The 12,550-nt window shown below is 44.6% G+C and overlaps 1 protein-coding gene across 8 annotated transcripts in view; it reads right to left on the bottom strand.

The window, feature by feature from the left end:
• The window catches only part of CREB3L2 (cAMP responsive element binding protein 3 like 2), a 316,327-nt gene that overhangs the window by 58,584 nt on the left and 245,193 nt on the right, over positions 1 to 12,550 (bottom strand). For all 8 annotated transcript variants that reach the window (XM_033958250.1, XM_033958248.1, XM_033958247.1 and 5 more), the window contains exons 7-8: positions 12,307 to 12,365; positions 3,427 to 3,495 (exon numbers count right to left, since the gene is read on the bottom strand). In XM_033958250.1, the coding sequence (XP_033814141.1) occupies positions 3,427 to 3,495; positions 12,307 to 12,365 (128 nt within the window). The remainder of the gene's footprint in view (positions 1 to 3,426; positions 3,496 to 12,306; positions 12,366 to 12,550) is intronic.

Genomic DNA, 12,550 nt, shown 5'->3' with positions numbered 1-12,550 from the left:
TCTGGGATTCCTCTACGATTTCATATTGTGGGGAATCGGGATTGCCAACCAAGTACGAATCTGGATATATTAGCGTCAGCGTGGGCTGAGGACTTGCATTGCCAGTTGACTGCTCAACAGTTACAACGGGTCCTGAAGAACATTCAGAAGGTGTCACCCAATATTACTCACTGGGAAATGCAATTGAAAATTGTTCTTAGACTTTACATTCCACCGGAACGTGCAGCCCGGATGGGGATTACTGCGTTGCATTCTTGCCCGAAATGCAATCCGGCTCACGCATCTTTGAGTCACATGTTTTGGGCCTGCCCCGCAATCCAACAGTTTTGGAGACATCTTGGCCTATATACCACATCGCTTTGGGGAAGGCTATGGCTTCCGCAACCGAGGGCATTATTTGGATTTTATAATATAGCCTCGCCCAAACCCAGGGGAATGTCAGCATTTATCTCCAGAGCCCTTTTGATGGGAAAAAAAGCCATCCTCACCAACTGGCTCTCCCGTGATCCCCCGTCATATGCACAATGGAGATCCCTAATGATAGTGCACGCAACACTGGAGAGACTGCATGGTGGGAGACTTGACTCTTGGCCCGGGTCGCAAATTTTGTCAGGTGTGGAAGCAGTTCTGGCAGGACCTCACACCGCGTGCTCGCAGTAGACTTTTGAATCTTTAAGATTTTATTCCTACTCTCAGCTGTTGGACTAGCCATGGATTCTTGGAGATGGGAGGGGAACTGATTATATTGTTGAAAATGTTTTTTCCTGAATGGTACTACTGTTTGTATTTGCTTCTTACTGCTGGAATAATAAAAATAATTTAAACATAATAGCAAGAGTTTGTTGATACAGATCTGACGTAGATGTATATAGTAGCATAGTAAATGTCGGCAGATAAAAACCCAAATGGTTCATCCAGTCTGCCCAAACATATACACTCTATAATTTAATGATTTAAATGCCTCCACGCTTCTATGCTTAGTTAGACCCCATTGCAGGGCTCTGGAAATGATTTTCTCCCAGTAGACAAGTCCCTCAACAGTTCCTCAGCCCTAGAAACCAAAGGGAAAGCTATGTTGAATGCTAACACCCCCCCCCCTTTAAATGTAGTGTGGCACATGGTGTAAGGGTGCTCTTCAGGTGCCAATCCAGCACAACACAAACCTGGCATGAATTAGAGGTAAAGGAGCCTGAGGACTCCATCCCTGCCAGTTTTGAGGCAAAAAGAGGTGATTTGAAGGTTCTGGAGAACTTAAAAAAAAAATTGGGAAATCCAAGATGGCCACCGTGATAGTGTTTTGGCACCAAAAACAGCTCCAAAATGGCTTAACTAAAAAAATAAAATTCAGAAAAAGGGATTTTAAAGAAGGGGAAATCTAAAAGAAAGAGCAGAAACCTTTAAAACTAGCTTTTGAAGAGCCCCACACCTGATTTTTCTCATAGGAACAGCCCTATTCATTGTGACCTGTGCTGTGGATGTGCTGCAGCCTGCATCAGCTCTTAAAGTAGCTGATTCTGGGAAAAGAAATCACTGCCTCAAAATGACTGTTGCTCCAGCGCTGAAATCTTTGGGCTGCTCATCAGACTGATCCTTAAACCCCTGTGGACCCACAAATGTGAAATGGGAAAGATAAAACGCAGCTGGCACCCTGAAGAGCTCTGAATTCCCTACAGATGCCTGACAGCCTGTGCTCAAGCCCCTGCGACAAATTGGCAAGCAAAGGTTCTAGGGGACTGGACCCTGAGCTCCACAAAAGTTTCTGCAGGCTGGCTAATAGGTACCACATAGTGAATGGCCTGTCAGCTGCAGACCTCAGTCTGCTTCTTCTCCACACAGAGCTTGACTCCCCAAAATCTGAGGAGCTCTGAGCCCAAAATGCCACAAAAAAATATGAAGACTGAAAAAATAAAGAACTATACAGAATAGATCTCAACTCCTTCTGGCTCGAGGAACAGCAGAGCCATCTACCGTATTTTCACGCAAATAACACGCACCCGTATAAAACGCGCACACGAATATAGCGCGCAGAAATCACGATGATTTGCACAAAAACTTTGATATACCGCGCTCACTGGTATACCGCGCATGCTGCCCGACGCTCCTTTCGCCCGCCCTGACTTTCCGTGCGCTGTCCCGACTCTCCGTTCACCCCCCCTGACTTCCGTGCACTGTCCCCCCTTGAAGGTCTGTCCCCATCCTGAAAGCCTGATGCCCCCCCCCCGACGTCCGATACATCCCTCCCCCCCCCCCCCGAAGGACCGCCGACTCCCCAACAATATCGGGCCAGGAGGGAGCCCAAATCCTCCTGGCCACGGCGACCCCCTAACCCCACCCCGCACTACATTACGGGCAGGAGGGATCCCAGGCCCTCCTGCCCTCGACGCAAACCCCCCTCCCCCCCAAGAACCTCCGACCGCCCCCCAGCCGACCCGCGATCCCCCTGGCGACCCCCACGACCCCCCCACCCCCCTTCCCCGTACCTTTGGTAGTTGGGCCAGAAGGGAGCCCAAACCCTCCTGGCCACGGCGACCCCCTAACCCCACCCCGCACTACATTACGGGCAGGAGGGATCCCAGGCCCTCCTGCCCTCGACGCAAACCCCCCTCCCCCCCAAGAACCTCCGACCGCCCCCCAGCCGACCCGCGATCCCCCTGGCGACCCCCACGACCCCCCCACCCCCCTTCCCCGTACCTTTAGTAGTTGGCCGGACAGACGGGAGCCAAACCCGCCTGTCCGGCAGGCAGCCAACGAAGGAATGAGGCCGGATTGGCCCATCCATCCTAAAGCTCCGCCTACTGGTGGGGCCTAAGGCGCGTGGGCCAATCAGAATAGGCCCTGGAGCCTTAGGTCCCACCTGGGGGCGCGGCCTGAGGCACATGGTCGGGTTGGGCCAAAGACAGAGGAACAGAAAGGGACTGCTCCTGCCCTGTACACTAGCCACTAAGGAATGTGTGAGTGACCAAGAGAGGTCAGTGTGACCTAGATGTGTACTTAATATGGGCAGATCCTAGCAATGGTAACTAGCATCAAGAGTATGGAGACATTTTACAAATGCATCATCATGCATCTCTGGCCTTATGATATGCTTGGGGTGAGAGTAGTAACATTGTTCATATTACTACTACCTACTTATAGATAACAGGAAAAAGCACTTAGCTAGCAACTTGCTCCTTGTCTTCAAACTCTATCCTCATCTCCTTTCTTATGGCATGTTGATTATAAACCTCTGTCATTGTGACACCACATTATAGCATTTAGTATCTCACTTATTAAAGGGAAAAAACCCTGCAGGTACTGAAAAATGTGAAAAGGCTTAAATGAGGAGAGATTTCTGGAGACCCTTACTGTGAAACATTTCTCTCCCTGAAACAGTAGAAATTTTAGGAAGTCTCAGGTAACTTTGAAATGTTGCCCCAAACCTCTCACCTGTTTGAATTTTCCAGGATTTCCATTTTCTTCCGCAGCTCACTGTTTTCATTTGAACAAGACTCAACTCTGCATAAGTATGAAAGAGAAAAGGAGATTAGGTTCTGGATGGACAAGTAAAATCACCATGCTCATGAGCTGTGAAGAAATCCACTCCAGCTTTTGAATCCCTCCTCCTTCACTAGAGGGCTCTGCTGTCCCCTTCAGTTTGTACCAAAGCAGGCATTAGCCCAACATAGAAACACATGTGAAGTGGGAAGCTGGGGGAACATGCAGGCCTTCGGAGGGAGGCAGGCCTTCAGGGGAAGCTGGGGGAACATGCAGGCCTTTGGAGGTGGCAAGCCTTGAGGGGAAGCTGCGGAAACATGCAGGCCTTCGGGGGGGGGGGGGGGGGGGGGAAATACAGAGATGGATGGTTAGCACGGAGAAAGAAGACTCCTTCTTCTTTCTCCGTGCTAACCATCCATCTCTGGCAAGCAAGTTATCAGAAGACAACCAGAGCCTGGGACCAACATGATTTGAACAATGACCAGACAATAAAAGCTAGAAAAACTAATTTTATTTTCTGTTTTGTGATTACAATATGTCAGATTTGAAATGTGTGTCCTGCCAGAGCCACGAACATAAGCTAGGATTTAACAGAGAGAGAGGAAAAGTTTTTTGTTTATTTTGTTTACACCATAGCGCCAGTGTGGGTAGGAGAGGGCAAAGGGGAAGAAGAGGCTATACAATAAACACACCAGGATGTTTGAAAAAACACACTCAATTGGGCAGGAAAATCTAATAATCAATTCAATAGGCTGAATCAAATTGAAATTTTTTTTCCTGAATTGGGCAGCACTACTTCAGACTCCCCCGTCGATGTAATTTTAAATCTTCAGGCAGCATAAATGAGGTGAGCCTGCTGCTATTGGCCTGCCCTGGAACTCTTCATTCTGCAGCGTCCCACCTATGCAAGGACAAGAAGTTGCTGCCGAATGAAGACTTCCGGGGCAGGACCATGACAGCAGTCTTTCCTCATTGCTATTGCTGGCTGCCTGAAGATTTAAAATTACAGTGGCCAGGGAGGAGGTAGGTGGGGGATTTGGGAGTGGAGAGAGAAGTCATGCCACAGGATCCTCCTGTGAGGGAAAGAACATATGCTGCATGGGCTGGGGGTGTGGGTGGAGTTGGGAAGACAGAGAAGGACAGATGCTGCATGGGCTAGGATTTAGGAAAGGAGGGAGAGAGATGTTGCATGGGTGGGGTGGTAGGAAACAGAGGGAAAGAGATGCTGCCAGTATGGGAGGGGAAGAGAAAGGGTAAATGGTGTACATGGGGAAGGGAAGAAAAAGGGAAAACCTAATCTTCCATTTGTGAGTTGCACATACCTATACAGGCTCATTAGACATGATGGTGGAGAGGAGGGATGAAGAAATATTGGATGTTGTGGTGGAGAGGGAAGGGCAGGATACATGGAAAGGGATGCAAGAAGGAGGAATGTTGAACATGGTGGTGGAGGGAAGGGAGGAAGAGATGCAGAATGGTGTTGGAGAGGGTTCATAGAAGGATAAATGTTTGGCATAGGGCTGGTGGGGAGGAACAAAAGAAGCTGTACAGAAGCCAGGGGATGAGAGTGGGAGAAATGGTGTTCTTGGCAGTAAAGGAGATAGGAGAGATGTACCCTGGATCTCTCCCCTCTCTCCTTTCCCACTCCCTTTGCAGGAGTGAATGAGAGAGATTGTGAATGGTGAGAGAGAGGGAAACATGTTAATGTAATGTAATGTAATTTTATTTCTTATATACCGCTAATCCGTTAGGTTCGAAGCGGTTTACAGAAAATATACATTAAGGAATACAATAAAATAAAATAAGTAAGATAGGTACTTAGAAATTCCCTTACTATCCCGAAGGCTCACAATCTAACTAAAGTACCTGAGAAGAACAATTAGTAAATAGTAGAGAATTAAAAATAAAGATAGTGGTAAAATAAGATTAGGAACATCCTAACAAGAATACATTGATCTCTCTTCAGCTACACTTTTAAAGCAAAATGTACTTCCCTAACAATACAATGGAAAAACTAAAATTAAATAAAAATAAAAATATAAAAGTCCGTTAAACAATAGAATTCTAAAGAAATTTGAAATGAAGAAAATAAACTTTAGAATTTCTAACAAGAAGTGTATACGAAAGCTCTTTGTTAGTGTTTGTAACAGTGGACATGAGATTTAATTATAGGATTTGCGGTGAATGTTCTCCTGCTTTGAGTCTCAGAGTCACGATGTAAGACATTTTCCTCTCAGCTGCTGCCAGACAGGTGAAGGTGGACAGAGACGGCTCTGATGCAGGTTCTGGAGCTTCTATTAATATTGAGGCGGTCGTCATGAGAGGTTCCAGAGCATTGAGACACTTGCCAAAAATAGGGACCCAGAATGGGACCTCCGAAGAGGGATGTCCGGATGAGGCCAGTGAGGCCAAGTAGGCCCAAGACAGCAGGGCCAAAAGCCGGGATGACAAGAGGCTTGGTCACTGCAGACAGAGGCACCGACCTCCATACAGGGATCAGAAAAGGAGGTGGGCTCAGAGGAACAACCAAACACAGTCCCAGTGGAGGAGGCAATGACACACCAGGAGCACCACTAAGCACCCCAGTCCTCTCCCGTTTCCTCCACCTGGCTCCCCGGTCCTGAAGCCAAACCTGCACTCCAGACCCTGCCATATCCAGGCTCACCGCCAGTTCCTCCCCACGCTCCAGTACAATCCAGCAAGCACATCCGGACAGTGGATCTTGCGGAAAGCTCCCTCCAGCTCCTCCAACTGCAGGCTGTCGACAGTAGTGCGGCATCTGCGCTGCCCTCGCTTCAGGAGCCCGGCTCGATCGTAGCTTCCGGCCGCCCGCCCAGGATCCGCCTCCTCCTTTTTCGCTCCCAAATAGGGGCAAATTGCAGCACGCAGCCATCGGCACACAGGAGCAAAGGATTCAGACCAGGTCTTCCACAACCTCAACCAGGACAAGGTCTCAGTCCGGTCTCTCCCAGCCGCCACCATAAAATCCATCGAACTACAAGTGCAGGGCCCTTCAACTGCTGAGCTGGATCCAACGGTCAAATCATAAAACAGTAAGTAATTTGAAAAATAAATATAGAACAAAGGAAAAGAAACTCAGAAAAAGAAACTAAGATCAAAGACAAAAGCAAAAATTAGAAATCAACAATAAAAATTATATAAGACAAAAGAAAAGAAAAAAACAAAAAAGTAGTCAGGAGATGGAACAGTAGATGACTTAACTGTCCGCCATCTTGTTAGAATATTGCACATGGGGGTGGAGAATAAAGAGGAAGAAATGTAGAAGACAGGAAAACAGAAAAAAAGAGAAACCGGAACCAACTTGATGAAAAAATAAATCTCCAAAAAAGGTAAAAAAGGAATTTATTGACTGAAATATGTTAGCTTTGGGAAATGTATATAGAAAATATCTTTGTATTCTGTTCAACAAAAAAAGGAAATGCATTTCTAGTTTTATTTCTCCAGTGTTGAAGTACTTGCTGACCCTGCTGTAGCTGATGCAAATCCCCACCAAATGAGGACTCCTCCAAAGGTGGCTGGAACGCAGTCACTTGCAGCATCCTTGAGCCACTGAGGTGACAGCATCTGTGACTCAGGGATGCTGTTGCTGCCTGCCAAGCTTGGTAAAAAGGATTTTTGACCATCTTCAGAGAAAGTCTTCCGTTGACATAATTTGAGGGTCCTCATCAGCTCGAGTATTCATATTTTATATTTATATTAGAGGCTCTGGTAGAGACCCATTTACAAAGTATGTATTCTTCCCAATTAATATTTCCAAATAAAGTGTCTTTGCCTATTTGTAAACAAGTCTCTACCTAAGCCTCTAATTCAGCAGCATAATTAAAAGAAATAACTGCTTCAGAAGTTTATGGGATAGAAGATTACTTGCAGGGATGGGCAGGGATGGATTGGATTGCAGTAGGAAGGGGTGGGGAACATATTCAATTCCAGTGGGGACAAGTTTGATTCCAGCAGGGATGGGTTTGATTTCTGTCCCCGTGCAACTTTCTAATGTGAAGGAGGGGGTACGGAGAAACTCCCCGAAAACTACAACTCTATTCTGCTCTGAAATAACAAATATGTTAAACACTGCCATTAAACAATCAAAACAGAAACATTTATGGAGCTCATGCATAACCCCAATGTATTGTAACAATAGTTCATTGTTTATATTCCTAAGGACTGACTGATCGATCCAAATTTCACTTTTGAACGAACTTTGTGATTGAGATAATAGGTAGGAGCAGGAGATAACTGACACAGTGGGGCTCCACAATTACACACTTATTTACTAGAAAAGATGTTAGCAAAATTAAGAACCTAATTTATTTTTCTAGTACAATAGGTGTGTCATCTGGAAGGTCAGGACATACAAAAGCAGCCCAGAAAGCTAGGGCGGAATCACTGCACCATCCCATAATACTGAATACCCAAAAGGTGGAGTCCTCCCTTGCCGCTACATCTACTGTATATGATGTAGAGTGGACTACATCATTGCCCTACAAATCTCCTTGGGGGAGACCACACGAGCTTCTACAAAAACAAAGTAAATGTCGGTAGATAAAGACCCAAACAATAATAAATAATAACTTTATTCTTTTATACCGCCATAACCAAAAGTTCTAGGCGGTTTACACTAAAAAGAGCTAGACAATCAGCGAAATACAATAAAGTTAAAAAAAATACAAATATTCGTAAAATAGAATTTCAATAATAAAACTCCCATTAAGTATATAAACTTATCGAACAAAGTGGTCTTAATTTCTGAAAACAGCAATAGGATAACATAACTTGCTGAATACATTTACCTAACCAAGATTGTTGCCTACCAGCTTGAAATGCTAGGGTCCTATCTAAAAAGGTCTTATATCTACACCCATTAATTTTTGGATAAGCAAATAAGTAGAAGTTTCTAGTTTCTCTTCATGGTCTATGCAACACAAAATGAGGAAAAAGGGAAGCTGGAGACAATCCTGATATTAGCTTAAAGCAGATATAGGAAAATATGAATAATACTCTTGCCTCCAAAGGAAGCCAATGAAGTAAACAATAATATGGACTAATATGGTCATTCTTTTTTAAACCAAAAATCAATCGAACATCTGTATTATGAATTATCCTTAATTTCCTTAGAATTTTTTTGGGTGCTCCTAAATAGATGATATTACAATAGTCTAAAATAGATAAAACTAATGCCTGCACCAATAGTCTGAACGATAAAGGATCAAAATATTTTTTTAATGGTTCTTAATTTCCACAATGTAAAAAATAATTTTTGTACCACTAAGTTCATGTGTTCTGCTAGTGTTAAATGTCAGCCTAATGTGACTCCCAGAATATTGATAGATTTAATAATCAGGTAGTCATGACCATTAAGATGAAGCAATGAGTTTGTTATTTTGTCATTGGGACTAGCCAAGAAAAGTTTGGTCTTTTCCGTATTGAGTTTCAGTTTGAAATTAATTGTCCACTGTTCTAGCCGAGTCATAATAGAAGATATCTGGTTTAAAATTTCAGTGGTAAAATTATTTAGAGGGATTAAAATAGAAATGTCATCTACGTATATATTAAATTTTACAATTAAACTCAGTAATAAATGTCCTAAAGGGGAAATGTAGATGTTGAATACGGTAGGCGATAGCGGAGAACCTTGGGGCACACAAGATGGGTTGCTCCATGAATGAGAATAGTTACCGTCACAAATCACTTGATAAGATCTTTTCTTCAAAAAAACCTTGAAACCAGTTCCAGACTCTTCCTGAAAGTCTTATTGTGTCTAAACAACTCAACTGCACTACTAAAATCTAACTGAAGAATTAAGGCACTAGTGCCTTTGCTAAATGGACCATGAAGATAATCAAGCATTGAAGTTAAGAAGGTCTCCTTACTATATCCTCTTCTAAATCCCGACTGATGGTCATTAAGGATATTAAATTTATCCAAATAACTTACTAATTCTAAATTAACTAAATCTTCCAGTAATTTGGTAAACAAAGGAATGTTTGCTATGGGTTTATAATTGGATTTCATGGCAATTGATACCTTCTGATCTTTAAGAATAGGGGTAACCAAAATTTGACCCAATTCATCAGGAAACAGTCCCTTAATTAAAGAAAAAGTAGCCCATTTAAATAAATCCGCTTTAAAAGTAGATGAAGCATTTTTCATTACGTTTGGGGGACAATTGTCCAGCAAACAGTTCAATTTGACATATTTATTGAACATGGATCATCCAGTCTGCCCAAACATACACTCTCTATAATTTAATGATTTAATTTAAATTGTTCTTTTTCTTAGACATTTCTAGGCCAAAAACCCAAAGTTCTGCCCGGTACTGTGCATAGGTTCCATCTACTGGAGTCTCTGTCAAAGCTCACTGCAGCTCATCTAAAGCAGTATTTCTAAACGAGGCGGGCTTGATGAGACTCGGCGCCGCAGAGGTGGTCGGCTGTGGAGTTGTGGATGATCTCGAAGGTCCCTTCGTGGTCGACGGCTCCTTCGAAGACTCCATGAACAGCGATTCTCACAAAACGCAACAGCGCTTGAAAGCACGTGCGGTGAGTGTAGAGCAAGGCCGGCACGATTTCGAGAGATGTTCAGGCCCAAGACACCGAACACAGTGTCGATGAGGGTCCATTAGCGAAATCGCGCGCTGGCACTTGTCACACTTTTTAAAACCGGTGATAGGCCGGCACATAGGCCAAAAAAGCTCCACCGCAAGATCGAAGCTGCGGCCACGAGGCCTGCCTGGTCAAACGGAATGAAGAAATTTTAAAAAAACAAACAAACAATAAAACACGATGAAAATCAGCGATTAAGATCAAATAAAACCAAAAACGCGGACTTAGAAGGCACAAGTGAAGAAAACTTCGCACAGAGAGTCGAAGACGGACTTCTCAGCTCTGCGGAAAAGTAAAAACTGAGGAGATGCGCCTTGGTCTGGGCGGGAATGCACTCGCACATGCGCGGTGCAGGCGACTCGAAACTTTGAGTTTTTTCTTCAAAGAAGCGTCCGCATCGGGGCTCCGTTGGATCACGTCACCCATTAGTGAGAATACCTGCCTGCTTGTCCTGGGATAACCTCCTTTCAATACCCTCTTTAAAAATCTTCGGCACAAGATGTAACAAAATATTTTCGATCACCGCCCCCCCCCCCCCCAGTTATGGAACTCACTTCCAGCCTATATTAGAGAAGAAACTGTATTAGACATAAATTCCTATATATATATTACTTAGGATCCGTAGCTCTCATTTTCCCCTTATCTTTTGTTGTACCACTTCACTTAAACCATTGTAGTTAAACCCTTTTCTGTTTGTTTCTATATGTCTTGTTTTTAAATTTGTCTTTCTTCGTATTTTTAACTGTTTTTTTCCCCATAATTTTAATATAACACATCGCTTAGAAATTCTTCTAAGTGTTTGATCAAATTTTAAAATAAACAAACAATAAGTGAAGAAGGAGGAATACAGAAAAAATCCAGTGTGGATTCCTTCTGCAAAGGCAATGGAGAGATTATCCGCTTGTCCAGAATGACATATCTATTACACTGGAAACTATATTAATAGCTACATCCTATATAATAAAAGGCTAACTCGCGCATGCGTACTCCTATTAGTGTGCTTCCATGATCAGTAGTTCCGTGGCTGCATGAGTGCGCATGCGCGAATCCCCAGCACTTCCCTACACTCGGCGGAAGGACTGGACTGTATGAGTCCCCAGCACAAGCGTGTGGCCGACCCAGGATCGTGAGAGGATGCGGCGTGCAAAGTGCTGCACACTACTGGAGGGGGAGGGACATACCGGCACAAACCTCCCGCAAGAGAGGAAGGGCTGAAGCCAGCAACAGCAGCGAATTGTAAACGCTGCTGTTGCCTGAAGCACCCGAGGCAGACGCTTCTCTCCCAGCGAGATGACTTTAATATCAAACCTCCCTCCAGCGTTGGCAGCCGCAGCACGCTAAATAGGCTGCTTCGGGCTTTCTCCTGCAGTTGAGTCCCTCTGCCGCGTCACTGATGACATAATCAATGACGCGACAGAGGGACTCAACGGCAGAAGAAAGCCCGAAGCAACCTGTTTAGCGTGCTGCGGCTGCCAATGCTGGAGGGAGGTTTGATATTAAAGTCATCTCGCTGGGAGAGAAGCGTCTGCCTCCGGTGCTTCAGGCAACAGCAGCGTTTACAATTCGCTGCTGTTGCTGGCTTCAGCCCTTCCTCTCTGGCCGGTCCTGCCTACTTCCTGTTTTCATGAAGACAGGACCGGCCAGAGAGAAAGACCTGAAGCCAGCAACAGCAATGAATTGTGAATGCTGCTGCTGACCAATGAAGTAGTTAAATGAGGAAAGGGAGCAGAGGGGGAGAGAATGGCTTGGAGGGAAGGAGGAAGGTATGCCAGATCAAGGGAAAAGGAAGGAGGAGATGGAGAGAGGCCATATGGAACAGAGAGAGAGAGGGCAGACACTGGATGGAAAGAGAAGAGAGGGGCATGACAGGGTGAACAGTAGTAGATGGAAGGAGTAGAGAGAGGGAGACACACCGAATGGAAGTGTGGAGGACAGGGGGAGCAGACGTTGGAAGGAAGTGGGGAGGAGAAAGAAAAAAGGCCACATGCAGGATTGAGGGAAGAGGATAGAGTTAGAAATAAAGATAGACAGACAGGGGGCCAGGGAAAGACACAGATAGAAAGAATGACAGCGTCCAAGGAGAGAGAGACAAATTAAAAAAAACAAAACAGACAGACAGACATCTACTCTAGCACCCGTTAATGTAACGGGCTAAAACACTAGTTCTGTATAAGTGCTCTGACTAGGAGAGAAGACAGATTAAAGAACGTACTCTCTCTCCAGGCTGTCCATGTATTCTTTCTTTTTCCTGCGACTTTCCTGGGCAGAAATCTGAAAAGACAAAGAATAAAAGTCTGTCATAAGTCCAGGAGACTCTCCTGCCTGCTATGAGCAATTATCTAGCACGGCAGAAGTTATGGCACAAAGAAACCTGCAAGAAAATACATTTTAAAAAGCAGAATGGAGTAATATCTACTGTTGCTCAAGAAACACCCACCCCCTCCATACATGCATAG

The sequence above is a fragment of the Geotrypetes seraphini genome, chromosome 9 (assembly GCF_902459505.1).
Source record: "Geotrypetes seraphini chromosome 9, aGeoSer1.1, whole genome shotgun sequence".
Classification (NCBI taxonomy): domain Eukaryota; kingdom Metazoa; phylum Chordata; class Amphibia; order Gymnophiona; family Dermophiidae; genus Geotrypetes; species Geotrypetes seraphini.
This window is presented reverse-complemented; position numbering and strand designations above follow the sequence as displayed.